A 12,166-nucleotide genomic window follows, 5' to 3' on the forward strand; every position below is an offset into this window, starting at 1 on the left:
GTTTAACCGTCGGTGTCATTAATGGCTTATGTCGATTTAGTAACGCTTAACCCTCGGTGTCATTGATGGCATTATGCCGATTAAGTAACGCTTCACCGTCGGTGTCATTGATGGCATTATGCCGATTTAGTAACGCGTTACCGTCGGTGTCATTGATGGCATTATGCCGATTAAGTAACGCTTAACCGTCGGTGACATTGATGGCATTATGCCGATTAAGTAACGCTGAACCGTCTGTGTCATTGATGACATTATACCGATTAAGTAACGCTTAACCGCCGGTGTCATTGATGGCATTATGCCGATAAAATATCGCTTAACCACCAGTGTCATTGCTGGCATTATGCCGATAAAGTAACGCTTAACCACCGGTGTCATTAATGGCATTATACCGATTAAGTAACGCTTCACCGTCGATTTCATTGATGGCATTATGCCGATTTAGTAACGCTTCACCGTCGGTGTCATTGATGGCATTATGCCGATTAAGTAACGCTTAACCACCGGAGTCATTGATGGCATTATGCCGATAAAGTAACGCTTAACCGGAGTCATAGGTCATGCTCATAAATACTGTTTTTCCGATAAAGTAACTGTCAACTGGTATCATAGATGTCATTTTGCCGATGAAGTGGCGCAAAGCCGGTATCAAAAATGGCATAATGCCGATATAGTAACAAATAGATGGTATCATTAATGGCATTATGTCGATAAAGAAACACAAGCTGGCATTATAGACGGCAATAAGATTTATCAAAGTGATTGTTATAAATACTTTTGAAATTAAGTCCATTTGCAGTTACAATACTTTTCAAAGCCATCCGAAATCTTAAACATTTGTAAAAATCAACTTATTACCTTATTGTTATGTTTTATGTTTATCATTAAAAAACTATGTATACTCGTGTTTGCGTCAGTAGTATTAAGTAGTTTTTACTAAAATATGAATTCTGATATTTGAGTACTTCCCAATCAGTTTGTATTTATATTTAATAAATGATCTACTTTAACACAACCGGATTCCAGTTTTCGCTGAATCCGATGATACTTTGAAGTTATGAATAAACAAAAACCAAAATTGTGCATGTCTTATTCAATTATTGGACCGGCAAGAGATAACAATTGCTGTTAAAAATAAGTGAGGTGTTAAAAAATGATCATATCATATTACAATATATAAGTGCGTTACGACTTCTCATTGTTTATATCAAAGATATGAAGCCATAATGTCTACATTTGGCCACTATATGTCATTGAATGCCACAAAAGTAATTATTTTACTATACCTGTACCTATTAAATGTTTCTGGATAATATTTTCTGCTTAAATCTGCTCTTGATTAAAACACACATAGAAGGAAGCTACCTGCCATCTTTTTAAGACATCCTTACATATATGTATGAAATACTCTTTCAAAATCCTTTGAAAACAACCTAGACATATCACTGTAATTGCTTTGCATTAAAATTTAAATTTTCGTTTAATTTTATCAGCTTATATAATATAATACCTTTTTAACGACAAACAATTACCCTCAATGTTCTGTATTGTTATTGAGAGTCAGTTATTACATGAAAATCTGGTGTTTTTGATCAAGACACCTGAATTTTCTTGGTATATCAATTCAACAACTGTGTCACCGTATATGACTGTACCATTTGAATGTAAGTGGTGAATACAAATACTGTAAAAAGAGAAAACATTTATAATGTTATCATGCTCGGAGTCTCATAGAAATTTAAAAGAATCTGAGATAGTCTTTAATCGATGATTTCTCGAGGAAACAAATACATTCTGGAACGGGGAGCAGGTGTTCATTCTGTTGAGAAATACATGTGACAAAAAAAACCACCTTTATTTGGGTCAAATTCATGTTGAAATAATCTCATTTAATTCAACAATTATGTTACCGTATATGAATTAGAAGCATTTAATGTCATTGGTAAGATCAAATACTATAATAAAGGGAACACTTTTGTTATGAAATCATGCCATGAATCTAATAGAAATTTAAAAGAAACTGGTCTTCAAACGATCTCATTCTGAATTAATTTTTGCAGTCATTTAAAGCTATACAACAATGCTCAGTACTCAATTGATAATAACCCATTTTGGTTGAAACTAGATCTGCAAGTGCAAGCAAGTAGCACAGGAAAAAGACATCGGTCTAACGGTGAAACTGAAAGTATTTGATACGAAAATGATAAGTCGATATAATGCCGATTCCTCTACATGTGGACACTATTAAGTTACACATTTTGAAACAATTATGGTCAGTGACATTCGAAATCTTTTATAGTTAGTATTAAATATGTGTTAACAAATACACTTCTATTGCTACCAAGGGCAGATAGGACCACGCGAAGTAGGACTACTATATTTAGTCATGGTCATCAGGACAACTTTATGCTGATTGATGGCTATCCATAGTCATTTATAGTCGTACCGAAAGCATATGAACACACAGGGCACTAACAGTCACGGCGATCTACACAATGTTTTGCAATTTATACGTTTAAAGGGGCACACTAAAGGCTTACCGATAAATTAATTTGTTAGGGCATTATGATGATTAACTCATTTCACTTCAATGAAACAACAATAAAATAAACATATGATTTGCATATAGTTCAAAATACCATTAGCCTTCATCATTGAGTTTTTTTTAATTAATGGCCACGTTGCCACAAATTCACCAGTTGAAAAAGGGTCATAATATCACTATTTATAATCAAATTAAAAAAGTGCATATATGAAGTGTTATGTTATTATACTACTTTAATCTATAATGGCAAACAAATTTTGACAGGCAGAAAAGGCTCTCATCATTTCATTTGACAATTGGCGTGTGTTATGAAATTATATCAAATAAATTTTACAAACAATTACCCCAAACATAGGAAAACCAAACATACAGCCTCGGTCCAACAACATTGCGACCGATGCGACTTCCACAAGCCGAAAAGTCTTGGCGATTGCAGCAAGGTTTCCAATGTTTGATCATGTTCGCTGAGGTCGCTACAGGATTTCCAAGCGGGTGCAAAACCCAGTCGATTGAAAATGATTCGGTCGCTCAGGGGTTTCTTTGATCTCCTATTAGTAGACCTGTCTGCGCATTCTAGTATCCTTTTGTCACAAGTATTTACCAAATTCCATTGAACGATTTTCTAAAAGAATGTTAATAATTTCAATTCATCATTATGATGCGTAAAAGAAAAGTTTCCATTGCATCATGACAGCAAGTGCACTTTTGTTATTTAGTTATTGCACGCACAGTAAAATGCAACTGTGTTGTTGTAAAATCCTGAAAACTCGCAAAGAAATGATTGTATGCTTAAGAGCACATTTATATGCATCACCCTTTAATATGTGCTCGATTCACAATAAGTAACCGACAAGTTAACGTTCAATCGTTAGCAGTCACGGAAGTTCCGCGCTGGCTGAGACTAAAGCTGAATGATCGGTGAGCATACCCAAATATGAGCATAAGTGATTAGAGCAATTGTAGTGGTTGCATGTTTTGCGCTCGAAGTGTTGGGATGACCGGTATTTAAATTCACAGACTAGTAAAAACACGTAATCTTAAAAGTATTTTTAAACATCAAACATTACCTCAAGGGGGCAGCCACTCTATTGGCAGTTACAGCAAACTATGACGTAATATTAAGGACCAGATATATTAATATTTGCAACAGTTTATTTATACGCATTTTTTCCTTTAACGAAGGTCTTTTAATGTCAAAGCAAGTTTAGTTTTCGTTATTTCACTCATCCTAGTACGAACATGGAAAAATGAGGTTTTACTACATGATAAATATCGCACAGAGGCGGGCGAGTGAAATGCGTACATATTTGATTTGAAAGATTTGATTTCGTACATTTCAAGTCATTTTTTAGAATATATTTTATGAATAGTAAACTGCAAGTGGTTTCTTGTCACATAAATATTAATGCATAAATTGAGAGATAATAAAATATCATATCATATCAAAGTAATAAAACTATGTTTTCATTAAAGATGCTTTTCAAACGACATTAGGTAAACATCTGTCTTTTATTATGGTTATTCATTATTCACAATCATTAAGGTGTATGTAAAGTATGGTTTCAAATATTTCCTCCTTCCTTCATGAAAAAGATAACACTCAAAATGATTATGGAATTCATCGCTAATTTATTGTAATGTTTACAAACCAATGAAGGAAGCTGTCTTTGAAAGTTGCCAGCGTGACCCAAGTTGAACAACAAATGTGATTCGACGTGTTGGTCTAACATTCCCTGAATGCATTATGTCCGGCGATTAATCAAAGAACCTTAAGATAAAATGGAAATGCTATTTGCTTGTTTCCATTAGCCATTCGTCAAATTTCATTCAAAGAAGATGCCATCCGTCGTCCAAATAAAATCGATTTCGGCCGTCATCTATAGCAAACTGATTTAGACATTTTTCTGTTTTTTCATAAGTGATCATGTACTTGTCATATTATAATATTGTATTATTTTAAAGCCCCATCTTTAACTGTGTCCAGCTTTGTAATTGTATAACAAATACAGTTGAATACCCTAAACTATGCTCAATGAACCATTGTCTTACCCATTATCTTGAAGCCAATTGAGTTATGTCTCTTAAAGGCTTTTTATACCTTGCAATCTGATAACAGGTTGAATTATGCCTTTTATAGGCTGCTTATACCCCACTATCTTATAAAATGTTGAATTATGACCTTTTTATGGTTCTTATACCCCACTATCTTATAAAATGTTGAATTATGACCTTTTTAGGGTTCTTATACCCCACTATCTTATAAAATGTTGAATTATGACCTTTTTAGGGTTCTTATACCCCACTATCTGATAACAGGTTGAATTATGCCTTTTATAGGCTCCTTATACCCCTATATCTGATAACAGGTTTAATTATGCCTTTTATAGGCTCCTTATACCCACTATCTGATAACAGGTTGAATTATGCCTTTTATAGGCTGCTTATACTCCACTATCTGATAACAGGTTGAAGTATGCCTTTTATAGGCTCCTTATACCCATTATCTGATAACAGGTTGAATTATGCCTTTTATAGGCTCCTTTTACCCACTATCTGATTACAGGTTGAATTATGCCTTTTATAGGCTCCTTATACCCACTATCTGATAACATGTTGAATTATGCCTTGTATAGGCTCCTTATACCCACTATCTGATAACAGGTTGAATTATGCCTTTTATAGGCTCCTTATACCCACTATCTGATAACATGTTGAATTATGCCTTGTATAGGCTCCTTATACCCACAATCTGGTAACATGTTGATTGATGCCTCTTAAAGCCTTTTTATATCTAACAATCTGATAACAGGTTGATGTGTGCCTTTAAAAGGCTTCTTATAACCTACCATTTGATAACAGGCTGAGTTGTGCCTCTTCAATGCTGTGTATACCCAACTGTCTGATAACATCGAACTATGCCTCCATTATACAACACACATAGAGTAAATAGGCGTAGCTAGGTTTTTAATGTTTAAAGGTTTGTTCTGTTACGCATATGTGCTTGATTGAAAGAACACTTGTTAACAGAAATACACACCAACATTTTGGTAAACAGAAAAAGCAGTGCGTCACTGTATCGGCTTTACTACTTCTTGTTATTAATAAGATAGGGTTTTGTATTTACGTGTTGTGAGTACATGTAATTACAAACCAATTGTACGCCCATATCTGCGATCGGTCATATAAACAGAAAGAAACTAAACTGAAAAGATTGCAAACAAGGCTAACTTAACATAAAAGGCTACCGCAAATGCCATATACAGCTTGCACTTCACTGCAATACCAGACATGAATACTGTGTCGATTATGATTGATGGTTGTAACATCCCATCAAATTGATGAATATGTCACGATGTTGTCTACCAGAGCACTTTTGATTGCACAATCTCGAAGTTATCTTGTGGTAGCCAACATTTGGACGAATTTGGCATTCTCACTACCAAAACCATATTCTGTGCGCTCAATCCTTGTCATGCACAAAGTTCTGTAAGATAAACGAAATAAGTTGCTGCGTGTAATACGACAATACATCATAAAACGTTATGGCCATTAAATTCGCAATTCTTAATTATTCAAGACACCGAAGAGTGGTGTGATGTATAAATAACATTCAAGAGGTGCCACTGCATTTATTACAATTGAAAAACAACCCGTTGAGTGCATTCTTCACAGGAAGCACTTAAATATTATTTTACAGAATCGGTAAAGTATTATGATATTTCTTAAAACATTAGTTACTTTATATAGAAGGCAGTCATAAAGCAATGTTGTTTTCTCCTGATGTTTTTTCTACATTTAATTATGAACGTTAATACAACTGGTTGGCTCTTACGTACGAGCTCTGTTGAAAAGCTTTACTAACTCTAATCATAATCCTGGATTTTAAAGACAATATTTATGCATTTTTTAACATTTAAAAAGGATTCAAGTATCTTAATTTAAGAATTCTTTATGATTTACCGCACTTTATTTCATCTTTAAAAGTGCATTATACGATCAATGTGTTAAATCGTTATTAAATCGGATTTGCTATTAGAAAAAAACTACCTTTTGCATTTTGATGCAATTTTTGCATATATTATTGTCCGGGTAATTATAAACGCACTATCAAAGAAAATTATCTGAAGGAAAATATTTCATCATTAGAGCAAGTCATTGTATTTATTTCGCCGGTCTTTCCATCGTGTTTATTCTATCAGAATATTAATGTTTGTCGAGGAAGATATGACGAATTTTCCAACAAATTAACAAATTTCTTCAGCCGTCTTTGGCGATTCAATTAACGGTATTTAAATTGGAAAAAAAAGTCAATTCAATGGCATAGAATGTAATTTAAACGACTCTTAAACCTAGACTGAACGACATTTGGTTCGAAACTGTATAAAACACCAATTCAAAGCAGTCAGATATCGTCAAAAGTATATGGCTGTCATGTACGAACGACTAACATGGAGGCTGACATTTTATTATATGAAACAACACCGTGTAGAACAAGGTTACACACAACCATTAGTAATACAATATCTGACATCTCCCCTTCTCTAAAGAAATGTTACCATGGTTACATAAATAAATGTATTAATTTTGACATTAAATGATATTACTTCTAATCTAAGTTCATAGTGAAAAGACAGTTCCATATTCATTCATGTTCAAGTATCTCAATAGAATAAAAGCAATGCATATAAATTTAGTATGTCTCATAGCCCCTATTTTTATAGAACAGTTCAAACATACACTTTCACATTCATACAAATCAAACAAGTTATCTGTCATATCATGTTTTAAAATTAACTTTCATATTATTTGAATGATAATGGTATACTTATACCTTAAATCTAAATATCAACAATTGTTAATGTATTGATCTTAAAAGTACATGCATACACATAAAATATACATTATAATATTAGACTTAAGTGTATCTTTAAAACAAACTTTTAAACAAAATAGTAAAATCAAAGCTGTGACTCTTGTCTCTTCTTCTGTATTACTGGTCTTGTTCTCTGGCACATAATGAATTCTTCTGATTTATCCACTATATTTACTCATTATATATTTCACTATACTTTATTTTAACACTTATTTTGCATTATAATGACATTTACACAAACACTTCAACTGGATTACACACATATTCATCATACTTGGCTGGCATTCTAACACTTCTTCCAGATCTTGTGACTTTTTCTTCACTTTGACTAGATCTTTCAACACTACTCTGATTAGCTTTCTCATTCTCACTCTCATCTTCTGGCACTATTACATCTTCACTAACTTTCTCTTGACTAGAGCTTATAACACTTGACTTATTAGCACTATTTTCACTATTTTCTCCCTAAACTGGTTTCTTCGGATCTCTGTAGACTTGTGTAGAATCACTCACTTGTTGAAACTGTACTCGTGAAGGCTTCAAGTGTTGTCTATTCCTGCGAAGAATCCTGCCTGTGCTGGTCTCGACGACGTAAGAACGTGGAGCTTCATGTTTCTTGATGACTTTCACAAGTAGTATTTTACCATTATGTCTTATGGTAACATTTTGTCCTTTATTTAGTGGTTGTAATGGCGCACCACTATGTCTGTTGTAATATTCTGCCTGAGTTTTCTGGCGTTGTCTATGCTTTTGCAGTAAATCTTCTTGGTTTACATATGTCGGTTTCAAGAGTTCTGTTCTTGTTGGTAATGAAGATTTGAGTCGTCGACCAATATGCATTTGTGCCGGTGAAAGTTTAATACCTTCCAGTGGTGTATTTCTGTAGTCCAAAAGCGCTTTGCTGGGGTCGGCACTTTTCTTGATCAGATTCTTAACTGTCTGTACATATCTTTCTGTTTGTCCATTTACTTGACTATAATGTGGACTTGTAGTAGTATGCTTGAAATTGCATTCTTGTGCAAACCTTTTGAATTCAGCACTACTAAACTGTGGCCCATTGTCTGTTACTAGCTCATCTGCATAACCAAATCTAGCAAATTGCTTTTTTATGTAGCCTATGACATTTGCAGAGGATAGATTGTCCAACTTGTCTACCTCTGGCCATTTGGAGTAGTAATCAACAGTTAGTAAATAATGCTGGCCTTTCAGTTCAAATAGATCAGCTCCTATCTTTGCTGATGGTGTGTCTGGCATGTCATGTGATATCATACTTTCCTTTCTGCTCATCTTCTTATCGTTAATTGCACAAACTTCACATTTTTCAACAGTTTCTTGTATTTCTGTCATCATTCCTGGCCAATACATGAATTGTCTAGCCCTGGCTTTGCACTTGACCACTCCCATGTGTGTTTCATGGACAACCATTAGCATCTGTTTCCTTTGTGCTTTAGGAATGATAACTTTCTGCCCTTTGTACAATAAGCCATCAATAGAAGTAATTTCATCTCTCATTGCCCAATATTTCTGAATTGGTTCTGGTGTTTGAGATTTATTTTGCGGCCAACCATCGTCAAGCATTTTATGCAGTAACTGTGATTCACTATCATTTTCAGTGTCCCTTTTCAGCTCATTATATTTTGTTTCTGAAACTGGCAGATGGGCATTAAGCTGTACTTCATTAACTGATAGATCAGGAACAAGTTCATCATTTGTTTCAGCTAAGTACAACCTTGATAAAGTGTCTGAGATCAGCATAGTCTTTCCAGGTTTATGAACAACCTTGAAATCATACTTCTGCAAGGCGATCGCGAATCTTTGCACTCGTGGTGGCGCTTCAGTGATTGATTTCTTGAAGATACTTTCAAGAGGTTTGTGATCTGACTCAACTATGAAATGTGTTCCATATAAGTAATCATGAAACTTCTTACATCCGAAGACTATCGCTAGAGCTTCTTTCTCAATCTGTCTATACTTTTTCATTGTACTATTTAATGCTCTACTGGCATATGCGACAGGTCTCTCGTTTTGTAGTAGAACTGCCCCGAGCCCACAGGAACTTGCATCAACGTTCAATACTACTGTTTCATCTTTGTTATAAAATGCCAATACATGTGCTTCTGATGCCATCTTTTTCAATGCTTGAAAACTATCTTTCTGTTCTGTTTCCCAATGCCAAGCTATGTCCTTTTCTAACAGCTTTCTCAATGGAGCACTAACTTGTGACATATTAGGAAGAAACTTCTGAAGATAGGTGATGAACCCTAAGAATGTTTGTTATTCTTTTGTATTTGTTGGTTGTTTCATTTCTTGTACTGCTCGCACCTTTTCTGGATCTGGCTTCAACCTTTCTTTAGTAATTTTGTGACCCACATATTCTTCTTCATCTTTCCTAAACTGACATTTCTTCTCGCTCAATTTCAGATTCCACTCTTCAGCCCTTTTTAACACTGCTGAAAGTCTTTCATCATGTTCTTTTTCATCTCTACCCCATACTAAAATGTCATCAACAATCACTTGAGCTCATTCAAGGCTTTCAATCATTTCTGTCATAGTCCTTTGGTATATTTCCGGGATTGACTTTATCCCAAACGGAGCACGCAAGAATCTATATCTATAAATGGCGTGTTGAATTTTGTCAGCTTGGAACTTTCAGTATCTAAATTAAGTTGCCAAAATCCCGAGGTTGCATCTATAGTACTAAATACTTTTGCTTCTGGCATTTCTGCAACAACTTCCTCAATTGTTTTCATAGGGTAATGTTCTCTTTGTATGGCATTATTAAGGTCTTTTGGGTCAATACAAATTCTCACTGACTTGTCAGGTTTTGTAACAGTAACCATGCTATTCACCCACGGTGTAGGCTCTTTTTGTCTCACTATTACACCAAGTCTTTCCATTTTCAGTAGTTCTGCCTTTACTTTGTCCTTAAGCATTATCGGAACTTTTCTCGGTGGGTGTACTACTGGTTTTGCACTTTTGTCAATTTCAATTTTCACTTCTCTTGGTAAACATCCTAGTCCCTGGAACAGAGTGCTATATTCATCTTCTATGTGGTAGATTCTTTTAATTAGCCCAATACTTTCAGCTGTTTCTCCACTGAGAATTGACTGTGACTTTGTGTCTACTACATAAAATTCAACTGCATGTGTCTCTTCTTTACACTGTAAGTTCAATGTTATCATTCCATCCGGAACCATTCTATGCCCCGAAAATGATCTCAAAGCAGCAGCTTGTTGTCTCAAAGGTCCGTTGATTTTCAGTGCCTGAAAGTCTCTTCTCGTCAGCACATTACATCTTGCTCCTGTGTCTAGCTGAAATTTTAGTGTAACACCATTTACTAACAGATTCTCTGTAAATGTGTCATTTCTTTCCTTCTTCTGTTTCATACTTGTGGAAAGCATTCCAACAAATAAGGCATCAAAGTAATAATCATCATCTTCATCTAATTCATGAATTTTTCTTTCTGCTCTGGTTCTACAGACTTTGGCGAAATGATATTTTCTGCCACATTTCTTGCAGGTTTTCCCTTTCGCTGGATAAGTTTGACTTTGCGTGTGTCTGTATCCGCAACGACCACAACTACTTGGAGGTGCATTAAATTGTTTGTAGGGTTTCTGAAAATTCTGTGTTTTTTGCGTCTGTGGCACTTTTCCCTTTGCGGCTTGATTTGGTGGTTTATAATGTTTCTGTTGTTTCACGACATGTACATTTTGATCTTCAGCATTCATTGTTTTCAGCTGTTTTTGTGAAATTTCATAGGACCTGCAAATGTCTATTGCCTTCTCCAATTTCAAACCTGAACCCTCTTGAATTAACTTCTCTCTTATTTTCTGGTTTTTTATGCTAAATACGATGCGATCTCGAATTGCGTCATCCAAGTGTGTCTCATAGTTGCAATCTGCAGCTAGAACTCTCAAATCAGTAATATATTCCACACAGGATTCCGAGTCATTCTGTACTCTACATTGAAACTTATAACGGTTGAAAACGATGTTTGTCTTCGGTTTAACATACTCCTCAAAGTTCTTTTTCAGCTCATCATGCTTTTTCTTGTCATCATCTGCCATAGCAGTCCAGGTACTATACACCTCTCTGCCCCGTTGGCCTACCCATATCATCAAATATGCCGATTTTTCTTCGTCACTTTTCCCTTGCAAGGGCCCATTAAACATGAAATTAACATGTGTATAAAAGTCTTTCCATGCCGAATCAAGATCAGCACTTTGCCAGTTCATCATCGGCGCACTACCGTGTAAACCCTCCATCATAGGCTATTACCGGTTTTGATTGATAGGGCTTGGACTATATTTTATTTGGCCTTGATGATTTAATCTGTTCCCCTCCGATGTGGACAGAATTCGTCGACTTCTGACACCATGTCATGTACGAACAACTAACATGGAGGCTGACATTTTATTATATGAAACAACACCGTGTAGAACAAGGTTACACACAACCATTTGTAATACAATATCTGACAATGGCCGTGTTTGTCTATATATATATATATATATATATATATATATATATATATATATATCAGTACTGAAAGAATCTTACCACTAGCCAAAGGTTGATTTTATGTTTTATTTCTAATAAGTTCGATTTCGATCACAGGCTGTACAATTTGTAGGAACGCAGACACGAATAATCATATATTCAGAAAATAAAAGCGACCTCACTGGTTTGGGTGTTTTCGGTTCATGGAATATGCTGGACTGACTGTTTGGAATCATGTAAACCTAAAT

General features: G+C 35.0%; 2 protein-coding genes across 2 annotated transcripts; both read right to left on the reverse strand.

The window, feature by feature from the left end:
* Positions 1-7,883: 7,883 nt before the first annotated feature.
* On the reverse strand, positions 7,884-9,644 carry LOC128226264 (uncharacterized protein K02A2.6-like). The gene has a single exon (XM_052936149.1). It carries the CDS (start codon positions 9,642-9,644, stop codon positions 7,884-7,886), a length of 1,761 nt encoding a protein of 586 aa, XP_052792109.1.
* Positions 9,645-9,692: 48 nt separating this feature from the next.
* LOC128226273 (uncharacterized) lies at positions 9,693-11,683 on the reverse strand. The gene is made up of 2 exons (XM_052936157.1): positions 10,009-11,683; positions 9,693-9,910 (listed from the first exon to the last, which is right to left on the reverse strand). The coding sequence occupies exons 1-2, from the start codon at positions 11,681-11,683 to the stop codon at positions 9,693-9,695; spliced, it is 1,893 nt and encodes a 630-aa protein (XP_052792117.1).
* Positions 11,684-12,166: the final 483 nt, after the last annotated feature.

This window comes from Mya arenaria, chromosome 1, assembly GCF_026914265.1.
Source record: "Mya arenaria isolate MELC-2E11 chromosome 1, ASM2691426v1".
Classification (NCBI taxonomy): Eukaryota; Metazoa; Mollusca; class Bivalvia; order Myida; family Myidae; genus Mya; species Mya arenaria.

Excerpts from the sequence above, each read along its gene's own strand:
- LOC128226273 (XM_052936157.1), bottom strand. The coding sequence starts at position 11,683 with ATGGAGGGTTTACACGGTAGTGCGCCGATGATGAACTGGCAAAGTGCT. Across the intron at positions 9,911-10,008 it reads TATAGATTCTTGCGTGCTCC|TATGGGGTAGAGATGAAAAA; the intron begins GTTTGGGATAAA and ends ATGACATTTTAG.
- LOC128226264 (XM_052936149.1), bottom strand. The coding sequence starts at position 9,644 with ATGTCACAAGTTAGTGCTCCATTGAGAAAGCTGTTAGAAAAGGACATA.